We start from the raw sequence: 23,065 nt of genomic DNA, 5'->3' as shown, positions 1-23,065 counted from the left end.
ACGCGATTATAAATGTATGAAAAAGTAACTTCTATGGAAGCAATGGAAAACGCAAAATATTTACGAGAACCTTATCATATATTTCGTAATATACCACTGTGTACCGCCGCAATTGATTCTTACACAAATAAATGTATATATCAGACTTTCTATTAACGCAATAACAAAAAAGAAAATAAAAGGAATATTTTAATCATAAAATTAAAGTTAGGCCATACATAGGAATCTTTCATCAGGTAAATCGAATTCATTACTCTAGGATATATAACTCGTCGATAAATATATATACCAGGTCAGTCAATAAATATTATCACATGAAATAACTCGTAATTTAAGTACCTTTTTATTATAGGTTGTAGAATTGCAATTTATTATAATAGAGTACTGAAACAATATGCAACTATATTTAAAAAATTAAAGAGTACCTTGTGATGTTTCATTGAATATAATACATCAAATGATCACTTGATCGGATTCATAAATTTAATTGTTAACATTTTTGAATAAAGTCAATAGAGACCGAATTATTTGAAGTGATAATCTTTATTAGTTCAGCCGGTATATATAGATAAATATATTAAATTTTATATCATTATAATATGTGTAAGTTGATAGTCTCTCTCTATAGCTCATAGAATTTGAATATTGTGCTCCTACACAACAAGTGACTTTTAATCGTCTCTTCTTCGGTCCACTTTTCTTATCTTTAGAAATATTCCTTCTATTATATTTTGATATTGTGCCAAAACGACAGATATAATAGATGCCGCTTCGTTTTTTTTTTGTTTTAAATACAATTTAAAGAGAAAGAAAATAACTTTGAATAATCAATAATTGTTACTTTTTCGTGTTAATAAATAAATAAATAAATATAATTATCACTTATATAAGTTAAGAGACTTTATAAATGATAAATACTTTTACTCTCGATAGTAAATCACATGTATCTGTCTATTAAAATTTTTGACTTTCATTATTAACACAATAGACGTTATATATATATATATACTATCTATATATCTAGTACTTTCCTACGTTATTCCGATTTATATTTGAATGCAATCTTTGTATAGATTTATAATTTAGTTCTTACTTACTACCCTGTGCTTTAGAATATATAAAGCATTAATAATGCTAGGAAGTGTCGTAATGGAAGGATTCGATAAAATTTGATCAGAATTGTTATTAAACGTTAAATGAAACGTATACGTTCTCAGAAAAAAAAACGATATGTTTGTGTAAATCGAATTTTGTTATTTCTTCAAGGATAGTTAATTTTACTTCGTACGTATGAACACATTGGCACACTTATCAATATTATCGAAGTTCCGTAATTATTAGTGAAGACATCGAGATTTTATTCTCGGTCGATCAATTTCTCGACAATGATAAACCAATATAAAAGTATTCATATACGTTAGGTAATCTTTAACACTCTTGCAGCTTCCTGAATAAAATGTGATCTTTTTAAAACATTGATATACTCTGGTAAATATGTAATGATCGTAGACGTACCTAATATTGCAACGATTAATTTGATTGGATTTTGAGAAATATTACCAAACGATGGCAATAAATTTTTCTTTTTCTTTTTCTTTTTTTTTTTTATAGCGATGACTATCACATCTAAACCTAGCTACGTTCATCGAGTAAATTCGAGTTGAGATTGATTCGTTCTTCTATATCTATATTAAGATGGAAAATACGACAGCGGAAATATTCTGTGAATAAGTCGAGTATTATACTCGGTTCTCTTTCAGTCCTAACATTTAATACTTTTTTTTTATTCTAATTTCTGTTCATTAATCGTGAAATGAGTCTATTAAAATTTTACTCTTGAAGAAATACTTAAGGAACAACTTATGCTTGTCTAACTGATTGCGAGATAATCGCTTTATATAAGAAGCATTCTACAATGTCGGACAGTAGCAATGGCACCATTTCTATCAAATAACTAAAATCGATATTGATATAACTTTGATGGGTGTTCGCATTGATATAATGTTTTCGACTGACATGAACGGTGCATTTGCGCACGGGGGGTAATAACGAAGAACGATGCTCTAATTGTAAATAGAAAAAAAATTCATTGGAATATTACAGGAATGATCTTGCTTATAGAAGATCAACCGTTATTGTCAGTATAATCGTCACATTTGTAATATCGCATATTGCGAACAATATTTGTAGAAAAAAAGTTACGATATAAAATTGAAATGGAACTCAATATCCGGTTGAAAAAAAAAGATATCTGAAAGAATGGCACTCTCCACTATATAGAAACATTACCATTTTATAAAATACATAAAAAAATCATTTCGGAAGGCGATAATTATACGTATCTTTCATTCGTCTTATTGCACGGTTGACCAGCAACCAATAGATGGTTTACGATCTTATTTTATCAATAGAACATTTCTATCTGTTCACATATTCATTTATATCGGAGATCACCTTGTGTTAAACTATTACATCGTACAAATTTGACGAATAGAAACGGAAGTAAAAGTAGAAAATGGAATTGATTGCCGGTGGCCCGTTTATAACGATTTCTACGTATATATGTATATATATATTCGTGAAAAATGACGAACAAAAGTATTCGCCGATCACTATTATTTATGCACTTTGTGCTGATCTTAGTATTATCGTCAAATAAATTATTTGACGTATCAGTTAGATCACGAAAATGATTTGGTCCATATCGCATTTTGATGCTACGTGAGACGTATATCGAATAATTTGGCTAACGATCCACACAGTATATAGAAAAGGAATAAGAATTAGACATTGGTTGGTGGATCCATAGCGCAAATAACGGCCTTCATAACGCTCGCAGCTGCCAATGAGGCGTAAGGTTGCCACTCTTTGATACGAGAGCCGTCCTTGTAATCGGAGATACCTCGTATTACTGCAAAACTCTCTCTACAATTACCAAGGATACTTTCAACTACGGCATCCATTTCGGCATCGAAAGCAAGTGCACCAAATCGAGTGGCAAATTTTTGTCTAAGTTGATCGTCTCTTGCAATTTGCCGACCCGAAGCGATTGGTGCCAAATGGATTCGAGGACAGCCCTCCATTCTAATGAACACATGACCGTCATGATTGAATAATTAAAGAGTCAATATATAAAAAAAAAAAAATATAGAATAGAATCAATTTTATAAATATACCTCTTGTTCGTCGCATCCTGAGGAGCAATAGGGTGAGCAACTTCGATCACGTCTCTTTCTCCAATAGCCATGTACAATTTATCGGATTCAGCGGGTGGTGCTTTGAAGTCGTGTTCCGCTTGATTGCCTAAATTTTCTATACCTTCCTTTAGATACCCTTGCCAAGGAGGATTTATCTCGTTTTCCGACTTGAAATACATAACAAAGTTTAAATAACACGTTGTTAATGGCGAGAATTACGCGCTAATTAACTTACCTGTTGTCTCAAATTAACAGCTATTTCTTGAAGACCTAGATTAGGTGGACAGTATTCTTTGGTCTCGAAATGATAATTATCTTTCTCGTTTATCTTCGCGCTTTCACAATATACGTATACATATTTTTTATTGATCGGAGTTGGATGCGAAACAACCACATCCCCAAGCCTCACATGCTTCTTGTAATCCGTATAATGCGGTACACCTCCGCCAACACCAACCAGGAATACGAAATCAACTTTTTGGAAAGTACCTACGTGCACAAAAAATATATTCCTATGAAGATATTGCATTCCATATATTATTTCTATGATATTGTATATATTAAATAAATTTACTGTTCAGAATAATCATTCTTTACGTGATGTGTATAATTAAATTAATAATAGATCCAAAGGAAGAATCAATGCATACGCGATAAGAACTTTATTTACCATTCGCATAATCTTATCGCTAACTTTTCCGCTATTATACTGATCGAACTACCAGCTATCTAGAACAATATACGATCTTGTATACAGTAGACTTCCGTATAACGTTTTATGAATTCGCGTTATAGAAAATGTTTATTTTTCACGAGAAAGTTTACAATTAGCTCACGAGAACATATGTATTAGATATAAATATTGAGAAGATTCTTTTTTTTTCGCAAATTATTCTTAATAATGTACTGGTTAAAAATAGAAATATAACAATGATTTCCAAATGTGTGTATTTAATTATTGATCATTCTTACCTAATAATCTAGTCGTAGTATTTCCTGCTGCAGTCATAGCTTCTCGAGTATGACCCACAGTTGGCAATTTTGTGCAAACGATTCTATGAGCACCGATATTACCCAATGTATACACGTTTGATTCTCCTAAAACAAATAATATTTACGCTTTAGACCGTGTAAATTTAACATGTTCGATTTTCAACTTGTGTATTATACAGGTGCATCGTGCCGCTATAAAAAGATCGACATTGGACCTGTGTGTACGGTGTAAGAATCAAATTAATATATAGATCAAATGAATTCCAAAATTATTCATTCTAAAATTATGCATTCATCATATTCGATGTTGTTACAATTGATATAATATTTTTTTATTAGTAGATTTACGCAATTTGTAAATCAATAACGAATAAATAAGTCAATAACAAATAGTTACAAAAAAATAGACTTTGTAAAATATTATAAATAAAAAAAATGTAATATTATATGCTATTACGTATAAATCAAACTTATTCAAAATATTACGAATTAAAATTAAATTGGATTGGTCTAGTCTAAAAACTTTAATGCAATTATACGTCGAACGAGAATAATCCTACATGCAATATGAAGGAATATTACTCATGACAGAAAAAACTAATAACCGGTTATTCTACAGTAACCATATCTGTAATGCAACCGTAACCGTAAAGATATATCTTTGAAAATGGTATTGATTACAACACTCGACTCTTTTATTTCAATATATAAGATCAAGTTCAATGATTCTTGTAATTCATATTATAATACATTATACTTAATGATTATAAAATAAATGAATTATTTTTTGTAACTGCGTACGTAATTAGATAATTGCATTTCTCTATTGCTGAGTAATGCACACAAGATAAAATTCGAACTATATGATAATAAACGCATACAACATGAAAAGAAACTCCATAAAGTTAAACATTTGACAAAGTGATATGTAACATGTGCCATGCCAATATGAGAAGTGGTTTAACTGGATATAATTTCTCTAAGTATTTTACTGTATATAATCAAATAAATATAAAAGTATTATATATGTGTGAGTGAACGACATTACAATTTTGTTAACGTGGCACGAAAATTGTTCTATTGGATGAAGATAATTAATAATAGTGTCTTATGTAAGATTGTAGTATGGTGACCCTGCAGCGTTCCTTGGATACAAGCAGATGGCAAGCTATGAAGTGACATTACAAGTAACGTTGATAACAAAAAACTAGCTATGTTACAAACTACTTTACCAAAACGGCAAGACACGCGCGGAACTCCGTCTGTTGTATCTGGTGAAGTTGGTGTACCTAAAGTTTCATGCATGGTGAAATAGATATAAATATATATATATATATTTATTTATGCGGCATGTTTTAAAATCTTATATTCAATAAGTTCTCCTTATGCATATATATATTACTGATTAACAATCTCTTGTCTAAGTATCGGTAATTGTTTAACGTAATATACGTGTATGTATAAGGAATAGATTAGAATATAGAATTACTATTGATATATTACTTATTGTACTCTAATTGTAAGTCACATAATGAAAGACTATTGAATTTTGCTATTTTCTATTGATACTAAAATGAATCACTATTTCATTATTAGTATTGTAAATGTAATTTTAATAAAGTAAATTATTAAAGTACTACATAAGTCAGATGATGGTTTGGGAAAGCCATACAATGACAATTCCGAATAGACATCAATTATAGTATACTCTCGAGAATAGATAATTATAAAATATTGAAAATGCAAGAACTTACCTACAGTCGTATATCGAACAAACGTTTCTTTATTTTCAATCATGGAATCTACTGCAAGCTTCTCGCAATACTGTGCCGTGATAATTGCTATTGTTGGCTGTTTAGAACTGGCCATTGTAGGCATTTGTTTGACAACCTGTAAAATATGTTAAAATATTTATGAATATTTTAGATAAATACATATAAATTTGATATATTTTACCTGAACTTGAGTATCTTGATGTACAACTCTGGTGAAAGCTCCATGATCCATTGCTTTTACAACACCTTTTTCTTGTAATTCCTTCATCTTTGCTTCGACTGCAGATACTTCCCAACCATATTCTCTGTAATACAAAATGTTTTATGAGATTGATAATTAAATATTCATTATTTGTTGATATTAAATTTGTTTTATCTTACTTTGCTATATCAATTACGGTAACTGGATTTGGATAAGCAGATTCAATAAGTTCCAACACCTTTTCTATAGTGAGCTCTATTACTTGATCCATAACAGCTTCATCCGTAGATACTATTAACAAAAATAATAAATAATGTAATCATATATAATACAATGCATACTATAAAACTTATTAAATACTAAAGCTGTGCATCTGCATATAAAAAGTATTGCACAAAAACAAAGTGACTCTGAAATGAAAAATTAGTTTGTATAAATTGCTTATTTTATTGTTATTTATAATGTTTGTTAGATACACACAGTTCTTGCAGCATAATAATAACATACTATTTGTGTATATATTGAGAATCATGCTTCGTTATTATGAATATTCTTTGTGTATACATTGTTCTCCATATATAGAATATAACATCTATGTTAAATAGAATAATTAAATACCAGCATTTTCTATATTTTAATTGATACACAATCTACAGAAAATAAACGAAGTGCATCTAGAGACATTTACTGGTATTTTAGAATATGAATACTAGAAAATTTTTATTCATGTATGTGTGATCCAAATAATCAATTATTACATTACGTGATAAAAAATGAATGTTGTTTTTTTTTGTTTAGTTATATGTATTTAATCTATAAAAGAGCATAATGCAAATTATAGAGAGTAATAAGTGTTAAGCCAATGTTGTTATGGTTACCAGTCTGTTGTGCTAAGTAGAGAAATATGTATCTACTGGTCAAATATATGTAAACGAACTATTTTAATGAGCAAACAAATTTGTTTTAGTTTTATAAATGGCTATGAAAAATAGATTCTGTAAACAGTATTGACCAGAAGATATTAAATCATTATTTTCATCTACATTATGTGTATTAACTTGTGTTTTAACTAGAGGCCTGTGGATAAGAAAAATGAAACACAACAACAAAACATGACAAAAATGCAGAACTTTTTTCTTCTTCTCGAACCTGTTTTCCAAATAATTTTCTTAGACGGAGGAAGTGTGATGACTATATAACCGGTGCGGGCTGTGAATAATAAGAGATGAAGTAGAAAATGTAATAATAATACTTAACAATATATATACTGACACACGCTATAAACATAAATAATGTCTCCCTTAAATCAATGGAACAAAACAGTAAGTTTCAAGTCAAGTACGTATTTCCTCTGGTTTCTGCTTTAATGTGCACTTGAGACAGCTGCTCCAATATCGTTCAATAAGGAACTATCAAGTTCAATGAGGTTAATCAAATGAGAGATGAACCTCCACCCATATATAAGTGATTTTTTTTTCAAGGTAAAATAAATGGTTTCAAAATGTTAGTTAGAGTCTAAGACAAATCAACATTTATATTTACACATTTGTTCTACTTGCATATGCAAGTAATTATGCTTTATAAGGTTTAACTTACATGGTCTAGTTGGAAGTGAAACTGGTTCTTCAAGTTGTTTCAATTCTACCTCTAATTTTTTAATACTGGAGTACTTGTGTTGCATTAGCTTTATTATTTTCTTTATAAATCCCACGTAATCTATAAAATTTATAAATAAACATTCGTGTTAATACAATTAATATATAAAAATAAATATATCAATCACGTAATTTTTAAATATTTTTTACCTCTTGGAAATTCTTGTGGTGCAACTAATTCTCTAAAAAATTCTTGTGCGACAGTGGGTTGTTCTGTTTCTGAACAGGTATCGCTAAACCAAAATTCAAGTGTCCTAGACTCTTGTGTATGTTTCCCAGTTTGTGTACTTACTAAAAATACTCTAAATTGTAGACACAGATGTGGTGCTGATACATCGCCATTTGTAACTGAAATTAAAACAAACAAAACTATTATAGGATCCATTGGATAACCAAATAATTTATTTTTAAAGATCATGTAACTACCATTAATAGCTTGTTTGTTAATAACAATTCCTTTGTGATCTCCACCAGCAACATGTACATTATCATTTCCATTTTCTGTGGGAGGTTCTAAAGCTTGTCTTTCTATTATCAAAGTTGTTGAATTCCCAGTTTTGCACTTTGGTGTCATTACAATATGCTCTGTTAAAACAAAATAAAGAAAGATTAAAATTGAGATTTTATCTTTTATTAAAATAAAAAAAAAAAAAAAAAAAAGAAATAAATAAATTCTTTTTACGTCTAATACAAAGAAAAGAAAATGACTGATAAAGAAGATAAAGAAGAAAAAATTGAGTCGCAGTCGAGCCTTTTTTCAAAATGTGTATCATCGATTTTTTACTGTGTTCTTGATAAAAAATGGAGCAGGTTGGCCTGCTTTTTTTCAGCTTCCTACTTAGTGTGCAATCTGCAGATTTTTAAAACTCCAAAAGTGCATTCACCTTTTTTTGTCTCGTACTCACCGATTCTTTTGTCGCCCATATTTGCTTCCTTCTTTTGTATATCCTTGTAGATTTCCAAAATTGTAGAGATTTTCAAAAGATAGTAAAATTGAAATTCATTAACTGCGAAAAAATAGATAAGAACTTCTTCTAAGTACTACCTGCTCAGTCGAGAGCAGAATGGTTACTGACTACTCGCTAGCCTTTCGCAACTTTTTTATATTCTACTTTTTAATGCAGCTGAAAGCAGTTGCGCCTGTCAAGATGAAACGTTGACATAACCTCTCTATTTCTTTTTTCTTATCTCATCTATAATAGTTCACTTTAATGTACAAATAATTATAAAAAAAATCTTGTATCACTTATATGGAAGTACAATATTCTTATATTAAAATCTGTCATACAGTTTAAAATTAGACTGTATTGGTATTATCGATTTTTATAATTTATGTCAACGTTCTTACACACTTTAGACTGAATTTTTTGAAAATGCAAAATGATTAAATTTTCGATTTTTTTATAACATTTCGACGAATCAGACATCGTTTGTATCGAACCCGGTTTAAAGAACTACTGATCTAAATAATGACACATGTCACCGCCCAACGCCATATTTTTATTTAAATCTGACATTTGCTCAATGGTGCCCTACTTACGTCATTTCTTAAATGCAGCACAATGGTGAATTGTTATGACGTCATCGACAGATACGACACGCGTGATACATAGAACTATCGTTTCATAGTAATATAATACTTATACGTTCGTCATCAATTATTTTTATTTCTCTAATAAGTAATATCGAACAAAGAATAAGTAACGATTCTGTAATAGAAAATAAAAGTATTTTGAAGGATTGTAAATATAAATTGATCATTTAAACATTCGCAAAAGTTATTACAGTTATTATATTTCATACATGTGAAATACTGTATTCAAGTAAGATAGATACATTTGATTATTTTATTTATTAATAAAGATAAAATGAAGCAATCAACGAGCATGATATGAAAATTATTAATATATTAAAAAAATGAACGTATTCTTAATTATTTATTGTGCTATATGTATAACCGCATAGATTTATTAATTGCTCTAAGCCGTGATTTAAAAAATTAAAAAATTATTATGCAAATCCAAAAATATTGACAATCATTAATAAAACATTATTTTACAATTATACAATATAATAGAATTCGTATTACGTTCTCAAAATACTGAATGCTTATTTAAAATATGATCAATTATACAGCTCATATTATTTACAAGTAAATTTAATATATTAATTCACTGTTGCTGATTAACAACTAATTATTCTGTATTTTAATTTGAATATAAAGAAATAACAATAGAATGACGTGATAGCATATAATCCGTTATCCTGAAAAAAAAAATATTGATTATAAGTTATCGAGTATAAGTACAGAGTCCATTTAAAAGAATAAACATAAATCTAATTTCATGTAGAGCATTTATCTAGCTAACACCTTAACGTTGTATTTTGCATTTTCGAGCAATGTACAAAATTTATACATATAAATTAATATTACTTAAAGGAAGATTATAAGAGAGATATAACATGGGCGTGGTAAAGCGGATAGTATGAAAAATCTATGCAAAAAAATCTAACAATATAAATAATATTACTTACTATAAGATTAAATTACATGTGCCTTAAAAAGAGGAATTAAATTTAACTAAGTAATCGAGGTATCCTTGGAAAACTATTCTGTAATAATCTAATATAATATTAGGCAGCAAATAAAACAAATGAACAAAAATTTAGACACAAACGTTAGAATTGCAGTTTCTACTATTATATTCTGCGAATAATAATAAATCTTAAAGCTAGATTAATGATATGACCACTTACTATTATTAAAATGAAATAATTTAATTTTAGTTAAATTATAGAATTAATTCCATTTCGTTAAATAAATGAATACATATAAATCGTGAAAATTATGTTATTAGTGTACAAGATATCATTGTGGAAAAAAGATTTTTGTAAAAGAACCTTTTTTTTATCAATAAGAGTAATAGCGTAATGAGTATCCTTTGTTTTTTCAACAATATGTATATCCTTGATAAAATTTTATACCAGCTTTTTAATAAGTATTCTATATTATGTTGGCTTTAAAGTAAGCTAAACCCACATTTTATAATCGTGATTCTCTCTAAGTAGCACAAAATCTTTATCTAAGCGGACAAGATGAAATGGATGTTAAAGAAGTTAATGAAGAAGGTCCGGAATTAAGATTGAGCCTGTCTAATTCTTCATCCGCTTTGTTATTCTTCAAATCTTGTTGTGTATATAAGAACTTATTCCATTCATCGCTTCTTGGATATGCCAAATGCTGTGAACAAAATTTTACGATAATTAATATATAATATAGTAATAGGAACTTATCGCAATTACATCAAAACCGACTCTTACCTCTGCAACATCATAAACCCAAATTTTACCAGTGTCATCTCCGACCGTGACGTGTAAACCGCTCGGTGTCCAAGAAACTCTATTCAATGCAGGATTTCCATCAACGATGACACTAGCAGCGGGTACTTCGGTATCCTGATTTAAATTCCAAAGATCTAATCTCCCTGAATCGTCAACAGCTGCAAATAATGCTGGATGAGTTGGTGACCATGCAACATCGTATACATAATCTCCGTTATGCTCGAATGAGTAAAGAGGTTTCAATTCTTTAAGACTCCACAGTTTTATGGTCCAATCGATAGAGGATGTTAAAAACAAATGAGAGAAGTCAATTCCTCCTTGAACAGCATGTGTACTAATACCGGTCACTGGCCCCTGATGACCCTCATAAAATATTTCAACCACGGCAGATTTTCTGCCATGCCTGCAATCTATAAAAAAAAAAAAAAAGAAAAACTCAACTTTATTGAGAATTTTTTGTTAAACATTAAACCTATTGAGAAAATTACGAAAACTTACCGCCATATACAGTTCCATCTTCGCTACCAACGACAAAATTATTCACATCTCCATGAGGAAAAGCTAAGCAAGTAGCCGCTATTGTCTTAGATTGTTTTAATAATAGGTTCAATGTTTCCTGTGGTTGAGACAACATATCCAAACTCCAAGAGCATAGTTTACCATCAGTCGAGATGCTGATCAAATTATGTGCGTTTTGTGTTCCAACAACAGTTAAGCAATACACAGGATGCTGAAAGAAATCGACAATCGTTCTTGTAATAGAGAAGTATAAAAGAACAGATAAGAGAAAAGAAGAACATGTGACTGTAATAGCACGAAATTATAGGACAAACAACCACAATGTTTTTTCACTATAGGAAAGCATAACGGGATTCTGCACTATCTGTAACGGAATCTAATCAAGGACAAGCTATCATTTTCGATCGAGAATTACTCCGTAATCATTCTGATTGTTCTTACAGCTTTTGAATTCGATTGAACGGTAAAAAAGAAACTTACTGTATGAGCTGAAGCTGACAAGGGTGTTCTTTGTACAGGCGTTCTTTTCTGTACACGATTATCCCAAAGTACTATTTGACCAGAATAAGTACCACCCAAAATCAGATTTGGATGAAATTTTGCAAAAGTTGTCGACATCACCGGTGATTGACAATGGAAAATGAATTCCGGAGTGGACTTCTTGAATTTCGTGTTCCAAACTAAACATACACCGTCGGGATCATTCGGAGTATCGTCGTTGTTGTTGTACGAGGCCGCAAGAAGTTCTGGAAATTGCGGAGACCAATCCATCGAAGTGACGCAGCGATTACGCGACCACCGTTCGCAAAAAAAGGAACGGTTCAACCATAATTGTTGATGACTTTTTTCGTCCCTGTAAAGAAACAAAAAATTTTGATTGATGTATAGAAAATTAAAGTATGGTAAGAAAATGATCTATCATTTATTTCCTTACAATCCATCCTCGCCGTCCATTGTGCCGGTATAATCGGTATAAATGTCGATCGATTCGCCTAATGCTCTTTCTACAATCCTACTGGTGCAATCGAGAAATCGTTTAAAGTCCTCAGAAAGTATGATCATCTGTTTTTCTTCCTCGCTGAACTCGCGTACTGTTTTCAAATTTGTATTCAACAAGTGGAGAAGATATATAGCATGGGTATCATTCTGATTAAGATTTGAATAAAATGAATTGAAGAAAGTACCTTCTTTCTTAGGTTTTTCTTTCTCCTTTTCTTGTTCTACCTGTGTAACAGCAGGTTGAACTTCCTTAACCTGTGGCAAACCATGTGGTAGAATTCCAGGTGGAAGTTTGCTTTGGAAGCTGTCCAAGTGTGGCAAGCTGTTCTCTTCATCTTCGGCTTGGGAATCATCAAATGTCAAAACTGTGGTGAATAAGCTGATTCTGCCACGTATATCCTAATTACGATGGTTTCTATCTAGCTACCACTAACACAACTGCTTGGAACCGAAGCAAGTTGATACGTTTCTCAGTTCTTAATTTCTTGCTATTTTCACTTTAATTAATTACGAAATAAAACATTCACTAAAATATACGTTGGCCCTAATTCTTTATATATCCTAAATGAAACTTTTGAGAAAATGTTCATGCAACGAAATCAAAATCTATTAATATACTTTCTTACTACCAGGCAAATTGATACATGTGTAAAATATCTAATATAATACATAATAACTATTTGTAATATTCAAAATATTGTATTTTAAATAAATTGGTTGAAATATAATTATAAACATTTTTATTTTAATAAAATTGACAGATTGTGAATAATAAAAAATTAATTCAAATAAAAATTATTGCATATGTAATTATAATATATTTTTACATTTAATTAATTCACCACTTGACCTCAGAGAAAACATCTCAAATTACTCTTCAGGAAGGCATTATATAAAATCGTCTTCATAAAAATATTTATTACTGATCGAGCTATATATACATAGTGTTCTATATAACTACATTGTATCAATTTGCCTCGGTCTTATTTACTTTTTCAAACTGTAAAATTTTCTCTATCCTTTACAATGTGTTATTACGTAAAAACAAACTTTTTAAAAAATAAGATAAAGTATACTTGAACTTTTTGTGCAAATCTATCATTTCTACAGTACGAACATTCTACTGTAATAACTTACATGCGCGAAAGATGTAACTCAAGGAAAGATCGAAAAGATCGAACGATATGTTTCACGCAAAACTCTAGTTTATATTTAGAAAATGTTTCTTGTATGCTTGTAATACATTATATATCATGCAAGTATCTATTTATTTCATGATAAATAGGATACCCTTTAAAAGGCTATTCGATATTTGCAAATCGTCGGAAGGATCGCTTCTCTGTTTTTTTTTTCTTTTTTACAATATCTTAGAAATAAATACCGAAGCATTAAGTGAATTGCTGGACTAACAAAATATTTTTGTTATACGTTGCAAGATATTTCAATGAAAGATAAATAATAGAGGAGCATGAGTAAATGAAAGTAAAATCCAAAAATGGCATGCAAAGAAATTAAGTATGTTTTGTGAGAAAGAGAGAGAAAAAAAAAGTTAAAACGTTTATCGGAAGACAACATCCTTCTTCAAATGTAAATCAGTTTGTCGATTGTTTGCAAATTCAACAAAAAAAGAAAAAAAAAACCAAATAAATAATATTATTTCCTTTTTCTCGTCGTAACTTTCTTGTCATAAATGTCTCTCCACCCTTTCGTCGCGACATGCAAACGTCATCAAAGTGAAGTTACGATGCGAAAATGTTAGATATGTAACGTTAAATATATGATAATATATTTATTAATATTATAATTAATTATTTCGTTCTTTTATATGTTTTTTTTTTCTTTAGGCAATAAAAAATATTGAAAAAAAAAATGTCTAAAGAAAAAAAGATAAGAATGCAAAATTCAGTTTATTTTCAAAATTTATCATGTTGAATGCTAAATGGATTTTGAACGTATCGTAAGATACAAACATGAGTGTCGAATGTTGTATTAACGCAACTTCCTAAGCCTCATGCAGCATTAATGAAATATATATTTTCTAATTTAAAAAAAAAACATTAAAAAAAAAAATTGTAATCTTCGACGACAGTAAAACAAAAATTAGTAAATGCGATTAATACTAATTGGAATACTTCATTTAAAACGGTGGCTTTATAAGTCTGAGGGGCTAATGAATAATTTTATACTAATTAAAACAATATATATATATATATATTAACAATAATGATAACGTATACATATATTAAAACGAATTATAACGTGAAAAACCACAGTTTTAAATAAACGGACTGTTCCCTAAATGTATTGACAAAAAAGAATAATCAATCTAACAAAATAAAATGTCAAATTCAATTAATATCGAAACTGATATAACCACTATTTATATATGTGCATGCGTGATACATAAAAAGCATATTTAGCTGTTTAAATTATAGAAATCAACGACACTGATTTAATAATACAACTCATCAAGCATTTTTGAGTAAGTACTAGCAGCGATTCCCTCCTTTATTTTTTTTCTTTTGGTGCATATAATAAGGCAAAAATGATAACTTTTTTTTATGTCAAAATAAGAAAAAAAAAAAATATTGCGTGAATAATATAATTTGTCTATTTAATTTTTATGAAGTTAAAATAAATAAAAATAATCGACATTTATTGGTGATTAAATAAAATAGTGTTATATTCGTCTTTAGAGAGGATTACCTACCTGTAAATTCGTCCTCCCATTCTAAACCTGGATTTAGATTGTACTCGTCTTGAAGGAGGGAAAAGAAAACGTCAATCAATTTCGTATCTTATTCTGAATATTGTGTTTGTTGGTATTTTTATAATTTCATATTTTTCATAGAAAATCATTGATGCGATTTAAAAAGTTAAATTTATAATATGTGTTAAGAAATCTCACGATTCATAATATAATTAAAAGCGCATCAATGATTTATCTAGAGAAATAAAACGATCGAATTTGATGAGTCAGCATTAACATATCTATCACATGCACATACTGCTCCGTTATCGAAACTATTGTTTTATCTGCATAATTTCTATTTTCAAATATTAAAAAAAACCAATTAAGTATGATTCGAATACAAATTTCTTAGTTATCTCACTCCAAATAGAATATAATGTTAGAATTTTTAGATATTAGATCAAATATCAAAAAATTACTAAAGCTGCTGTACAAAATGTTAACACTTAATATCTTTATACCGCTTTTTATTATATATGTATATGTGTGTATGTGTAAATATATATGTATATATAATTATAAATGTTCTTAAAATGCTTTTGCATTATGCAAAGAATCCGCTGAATACGTTTATGTTTTTTAATCGAATACGAGGAAATGGGATACTATTAAATAAATTAATATCGTATAAACTCAGTATCTGCAAATTTTTGGAAAGGACTGCAAGAAGCTTTCATAGCAACAAAAATTAAGGCAAGCGAGGATTCATAAATGTTAAACAACATTTAAATGTAAAATACTGACATCTCCGACTATATGATTGAAATCATGATAATGTTGGATAATCGCTCGAACAATCGATATTGAGGAATATTTTTCGAATTTACTTATTCTCATTTAAATAAGTTCATCCGAAAATGGTTTGAAAAAAAAAACGGGGGGAAAAAAATAGAAGACAGACAAATAAAAAAAAGAAAAAAAAAACTCGATTAAGTTACCCCTAATTCCTTGACGCGAAAATTCACTTATTAATTTTGTTGCTACGTCATCTTCGCAATATCGCAAATTTCAAAGAACAAGCGGTATTTTATGACATTAATAATGTATATTTCTTAATCTATATCTTTAAAAGCGACATTAATTAGACTGCTGCATCGCTAAAAAGCTTAAGCCACAGAATTGTATCGAGTGGATATAAAATGTCCAGTGTATTGTGTTAATCGTTTCGTTACAATGGGTCTGTACGCATATTTATGGGCAATGAAAAGTGAAAGTTAATCATATAAGGTCGAATTAACGAAACCTCAACCATATCACATACTAGATCCATTCCCGTGTTAGTTATTTTAGTTAAAAGCTTTAAAATCCCGACCGAGACAAATAATAACACGCCGAGAACTCTGGAAGGTGCGTTAAGTTGTGACAAGATTTGCCAATGGATATTATTATTCACTTTGTACAAATTTCTATAAAATCTCTGACAAAATTGCACATATCGAACACGTGTCTTTTAAATAGTAAAATAATAAATAACAAAAAGCAATCATACATATTTAGATTTCAAGAAATATTTCTTATAAATTAGAAAATAGATTAATTAACTAATTATGGGTATTAAAATTTTGTTTGATCTCGTTATACCTGTAAATATTATATAAAATCTGAATTAAATCCGATTTAAATTTTGGTCTAAAAGGTGTAACATCTCAATAATTTAAAAATTAATGTCTGTAGAATGCATTTAATATTTATAAATATTATATCGTTTGAGAGTCGGGATGTCAGATAATTATTCAAAAATTAATATTTGTGGAAATATATTTAATAAAAATATATGCATCCAATTAAATAATAATAATAAAAAAAAAAAAATAAAATAAAATAAATAAATTTGAAAAAGAAAAAGAAAGTGATAACAAAGAAACAAATAGGGTAAAAAAGACTAACTAATAGGGTCATAAGACAGTGGAAATCTTTGAGGGTCTGGGTGGAGAGTTTCTTTGCTAGTCTAACTCAATTTTCATTTTGCTCGAGACATGATATAATATCGCATCATTTTAAAAATATTAAACCCTTGATTGAAAAAGATAAATAAGAAAGGAAATATGATAGAAAAAAGAGATAGAGAGATAGAGATAGAGAAAGAGAAGAGATAACAGAGAAACGGAAAAGAGAGAGCGTATTCTCTATATTTTTTTTTTTATATTGTATCTTATATGTTACTATATTTATGAGAGTTTCTTTAAGAATAATAAATATATATATACTTTCATTTAAAAAAAAATCCTTACCTTAGAAAAGATATATCTTTAATATGAACTAATTTGATACTAATTTATTAAATGTTTTACGAAAAACCCGAACTATTTATGTCTATCGTCTAACTATAATTCAAAACTTTCTATTTATTTATGCCAATCATTGTATGTATGTATGTATTTAATCGTTCCAAATAATGAATAACTGAGTGAAGCTAAACCTAAGATTGAACCTAAGCTCACTGAAAACCAAGAGAAATCATAACTTACCGTAATAGTCGAATGCATGAGCTGAGAAGGGAAGGTAAAAAAATAGTACTTAGTAACGGTTTCTTAAGAATGCACTATGCTAATTAAATACCTCTCTACACTCAGACCAATTAGCGTTTCAAAAATCAAAAAATTCACAAATCATATGTTGTGAAACCAAAGTGATTGGAATATTGTATATATAAATTCCTAAATTTGGAATTGGATATTCTCTCTGAAGCTATAAATGTTGCTTGCAATGTGCTTTTTCATGCTGTAACGCTATTGTGTCAAAGTAATAAAATTATATTTGTTATAAGCGTATAGTCACATTTTCTTTTCTAATTGTAAAACATGAATTGTGTGATATAAAAAGAAACAATTTTTTATTATAGACAACAATTACCGTTACAGCTGCTACTGTCAAGTGAAATGTCTAAAAATAAAAAAGGTAATAACAAAACGGTCAAAAGAACATCCTAAGTAATGCTGAATGTAGTTAGGTGGTTATAATTTGTAAACTTTTTTACTGTGCTGTTTTTTTTTCTTTTATAGATTCCTACGATTAAGAGGAAACGTACATATTCAATATATCCGAATGCATAACTACTTATTTTCTTTTTCATTTCATTTACTCTTTCATCGTATTCGAAGCATTCCTTTTAGACCCGCTACAATTTTTCAAAGATTAACAAAACTTTTCACGAGTTCCTAAATATTATATTATGAATAAAGAGAAAAAATTTCGCGTTCAAGCACGACTCAATAACCGTATCTATATTAATAAGCGTCTCAAGCCAAATTCATATTTGCGTACAGCGCAAGCACAAGTGACCACCATTTCTGAATAAAAAAATGCCGTATAGAATAAAATAATACAAATTTTACGTCCTCATGCGTTATACTGCAATTAAAAATTAAAGAAAGAGAGTGGGAAAAAAAAATAATACAATAAAAATACAATAACAATTAATTTTGCTTATGGAACTCTTTCCGCCGTTCTTACAAATATGAATTGGCCTTTTTAATATCTCACTTACATCCCTTGTCACACTTGCGCGCTTACCCCCTCAAGTTTCTCCGACAAATTCATTAAACATATTTTTATGATTTTTTTTTGTACTTGTTTCGACTCTAATTACGAATTAAGAAAGCGGGATATATGGTGAACATTATAACACGGCAAATTTTAATAGCCATTATTAATTATAATCTGAATAAAAAAAGAGATCTTGTAAATACTCAGATATGTATAATTAATGTTTCGTGCTTTGAAAATCATTTAAGTTTTTCATGTTAATTAAAAAAAATAAATGCATATATTATCTCCGAGCTGATTAAACCGATACGTTCGTATTGAGATAATTATTTTTATCGTGACGCGTATGTTTTCACAACAAACAGGTAGTTTAAAGTTAATGAATCATGTAAAACTATATCTGTTAGTATATTATTAAACTAAACTATTTCAAGCATGTGATAGAAGCTTTTTTGTATGCAAGCGACTCGTTATCTGTACGTGGAAATATTGTTTCTAATGTACATTATTATTTTAATCTAAACTATCTATCATAAAGCTATTTATATCAAAATAAAAAAAAAAGAGAGCAAAGGATTCAAACCATCTCGTATCGAATTCCCATGTACAGTTTTGGCAATATATTTAGGGTTGTAGAATCGATAGGATTTGAAAATAATGTATATGTTCTTTGTGTCTATAAAAAATAGATTCCAAAAGTATGCTCGAGTATGGAAATAAAATAATGATATGTAATCGTGATAATCAGCAGAGCAGTGTTCAAAGCACAAAGCACACATAAACTTGACTCTACATCCCTTCTCTTATAACGCGGACAGCGACATATCTACCTCTATAGTATATCGTTGTACAACAATTATGGAAGGGTATTAAAAAAGTAGACAGAACATACATAGGTAGTTTGGTGCAGACCCACCTTTCCTGGGACGCCACCAGTCAGTCTCAAAGTAGCCTGCGGAGCAAGAGTGAGTTGGTGTTGTTGTAGAACAGGAGGAGTAGATGGTGTATTCGGAAGAAGATTTGGACAGTCCTTGTGTCCAACATGGGTTGATTTGACCGATTATATCGCAAAGACAAGGGAATGCGCGTTTAATAATGCCGCAAGATCAGTTAGATTAATAAACGCACATGAGAGAGATGTGGAATTTTAAATGAATTTTTTTTAAAATGCTGCCCAAAATAAAAAGTGATTTTTTTTTTGTATATCTAAATAATAATTATTGTAAAATTTTGTATTGATGTAACTTGTACCATCACAGTAAAGCAGGTGGTATAAAAATGTAAAGTATTTAGATTATTTACAATTAAAATAAGTATTTTGTTTTCGCAATATAATAAATTAATAATAATTAATATTTATAACATATAATAAATGTGCGAACTAACTGAATTTGCGGTACAACAAACAAACAAAATTAGGAAAGAGGATCTCCACCACCAGAAGAACCATATCAGTTATACCCTGATCTATTGTTAGCTAAACTATTATACCCATTATGTTCACCAATTATTTGTTACACATATAACCTAATGGTCTGTACAAATTATTTAAATCCTGTATTATTGCAATAAGCTTAAATACAAATAAATCACTCAATTTTTATTTATTAATCAATATTTCAATTACGGAGTTTAATGTTATTTATATATAACATTTGTTTTCATTGGCATTATCTCAGAAACCGTTGTAAGATTTTTTGATCTCTCTAAAAAATTATTAAAAATAGTGCATAAAAATTTGTTAAAATAAGATAAAACTTTATAATGTTCTATTTTTTAATAGATTAGTTTTATGTTATACATAAAAACACATTTAATGAATATGTAAGTTTCCTCGCAAGTTAAAGATAATTAAATAAACATAATATAAAATAAGTAAAATAAACCTTAATATTATCACAATGAAAATAAAATAAAAAGGCAAATTTAATCAACACGATTAATCACATTGAAATTATATATTCCATTAACTTTTGAAAATCTGTTAATGCTTATATGCTTGAATTTGTTAGGACATATTATTCCAAAGGTAGTTATTTTGGACATAACATATCTTCATACACCACCCACTTTACTATATTATATAAATTTAAATATGAATATATTTAATATATCGAATACTAAAATCATATATTGCATCAAGTAGCGAATATTATATAAGTATTTAATAAATAGTAATTATTTCTCAATGATTTTACTTTTAAATAAGTTGTAAAATTAACTTAAAAAAAATCAATTTTTAATTAAATCTGTCTTTTGCAACCTAACAAAAGAGCGATGTATTTTAATCTTACCGTATGATAATATTACCATTCTTAGAAAATGTTTTGTGTTGTTTATGAAATAATATCTTTCATAAAGTATGAGTGAAACATGAAACAAAGTGCATAAAAGAAATAGATTATAAAACCTGGACTCACCGTCGTGAGATGTATGCGTAGTTTGAACTGTTTGCGTTTGTTTACTATAAACAACAGGCTCTTTTGGTGGAATATTGGTATTAGCAACAGAAACAATGGTCAGTTCTCTTGGTTTCCTTCGCCCAGTACTATGTATGGTAAAAAATAAATGTAATATAAAACTTAATTATAGCATCCGTTATAAATTTATATACATATCAACATAATTACCTCTGCGTTGAATTTATGCTAGAAGGCTGTAAACTTGCATCTGGTGTAGCATTAGCACTTTGCTCCGGTGTCAAAGAATTCATGCTAGATAAACTGGATAGTACATCTGTAAATATTGAGCGTCTTTAGAATTCTAATATACATTACCATAATTTTTAGTTTTACAAAATTAGATATTTCAGTATTTAATTTCTAAGAGATCTTTCAATGTACCTGATACTGGTGCCATGCCCAAAGATGAAAGCATGGCATCAATTTCTTTACGATGATCCTTGTCAGCACCTGCTGCACGCACTGTAGCTTCTTCAACCTATTATTAAAAACTCTTATGATAAAAATATCCAAATATCTTTAAATTTAAATGTTTATCTTACTTTAAGACAAATGATTATCATTATCAAATATAATCTTACATCTTTCTGCTCTTTTTCCCTTCTTCGCCTTTCTTTTTCTTCTCTAATAGCTTGAAGCTTCGCCTTTTTCCTCTCTAGTTCAGCTTTTCTATCTGACATCATCTTGATTGTTGGAAATTGCACTAAAAAACAAGAATGAGTATCAATTATTTAAGTACATATGACAAAACTATTAAAAAACATATGTTATAAAGTAAATATTTAAACTTTAAATAAAAATATATATAACGAGAAATATCGAGTATCTATTCAAAATAATAGTACACGCGTTATTGATTTATCTTGAATGACGTCACTTTCTGTCAAGGCTTTGAACATAATGCTAAATGAGCACCGAAGGTAAAATAATTTCACGTAGTTATTAACTAAACGGAGCTTTATTCATTAATAGAAATATATATCTATATGTGTGTTTCCATAAATGGAAATAATTAATTAGTATTCAAACGAGATAAAGTATCGAACGATGAGCTTATTCGAAGGTTGCATTTGTCAATGCAACAATCTAGCGAAGTGAATATATTCAGCATCGTGATGTTAACATAAGAGATACATTATTTTCACCTTTATCACGGAACTAGATACGAAACCAAGAAAAATGAAGTAATAATGATTAAAATATACTACATCCTCCAAACGACACACCCGCCATATAAATTTTGGACACCGCGACTAAATTCTTCCTTCTCGTTCGTAAGTCGACTATCAGCGCCTCTATCCTCATAAAACGGAACAAATTTTAATTCAGTGCAGTAATGTTTGACGCTGCGTTCGCTTTGCAAAAGATTCGTGACTTTATTATTATAATAATTAATCGTTGATTTGTATTGATTGTATTAATTATCTATTAAAGAAATATGATAATTATTTAAAGTGTTTAATTAGTATCGTATTACAAATATTTACTAGCTTTTACTTTAGAGATTAGTAAATTATAATTAAGAAATGATATTTATAAGAAATGTCAAAGATTACAGTTAGTGCTAAAAAAAGTGATCAATTTACAAATAAATACAATAGAAATTCGTAATTACTTGAAATTATTAATCATTTATTATAATTTTCGTAATTTATCGCGTTCATTTATCATTTTGTCTCTTGT

General features: G+C 28.9%; 2 protein-coding genes across 28 annotated transcripts; both read right to left on the bottom strand.

The window, feature by feature from the left end:
* Nucleotides 1-59: 59 nt before the first annotated feature.
* LOC106793619 lies at nt 60-9,417 on the bottom strand. 4 transcript variants are annotated; one of them, XM_014760702.1, is made up of 13 exons: nt 8,728-9,417; nt 8,249-8,407; nt 7,973-8,170; nt 7,764-7,883; nt 7,317-7,376; nt 6,347-6,458; nt 6,147-6,270; nt 5,945-6,080; nt 5,423-5,479; nt 4,170-4,295; nt 3,433-3,686; nt 3,177-3,364; nt 60-3,084 (listed from the first exon to the last, which is right to left on the bottom strand). In XM_014760702.1, exons 1-13 carry the CDS (start codon nt 8,744-8,746, stop codon nt 2,784-2,786), a joined length of 1,854 nt encoding a protein of 617 aa, XP_014616188.1. In that variant the 5' UTR covers nt 8,747-9,417; the 3' UTR covers nt 60-2,783. The 4 variants fall into 4 exon arrangements, with proteins under 4 accessions (XP_014616188.1, XP_014616189.1, XP_014616191.1 ...); XM_014760703.1 differs by lacking the exon at nt 5,423-5,479 and having other exon boundaries at nt 8,728-9,416; XM_014760705.1 differs by lacking the exon at nt 7,317-7,376 and having other exon boundaries at nt 8,728-9,415.
* Nucleotides 9,418-9,967: 550 nt separating this feature from the next.
* On the bottom strand, nt 9,968-22,683 carry LOC106793615 (cytoplasmic dynein 1 intermediate chain-like). Of its 24 annotated transcripts, none has more exons than XM_014760677.1 (14): nt 22,609-22,683; nt 21,964-22,085; nt 21,764-21,860; nt 21,551-21,656; nt 21,341-21,468; nt 19,813-19,950; nt 17,903-17,923; nt 15,393-15,440; nt 12,868-13,047; nt 12,618-12,774; nt 12,164-12,536; nt 11,663-11,894; nt 11,144-11,574; nt 9,968-11,063 (listed from the first exon to the last, which is right to left on the bottom strand). In XM_014760677.1, the coding sequence occupies exons 1-14, from the start codon at nt 22,613-22,615 to the stop codon at nt 10,902-10,904; spliced, it is 2,202 nt and encodes a 733-aa protein (XP_014616163.1). In that variant the 5' UTR covers nt 22,616-22,683; the 3' UTR covers nt 9,968-10,901. The 24 variants fall into 24 exon arrangements, with proteins under 24 accessions (XP_014616163.1, XP_014616162.1, XP_014616165.1 ...); XM_014760676.1 differs by having other exon boundaries at nt 22,591-22,677; XM_014760679.1 differs by having other exon boundaries at nt 12,868-13,023; nt 22,591-22,676.
* Between the last annotated feature and the right edge of the window lie 382 nt (nt 22,684-23,065).

This window comes from Polistes canadensis, unplaced genomic scaffold (genome assembly GCF_001313835.1).
Source record: "Polistes canadensis isolate GaletaPanama2010 unplaced genomic scaffold, ASM131383v1 scaffold_16, whole genome shotgun sequence".
Taxonomy (NCBI): Eukaryota; Metazoa; Arthropoda; class Insecta; order Hymenoptera; family Vespidae; genus Polistes; species Polistes canadensis.
This window is presented reverse-complemented; position numbering and strand designations above follow the sequence as displayed.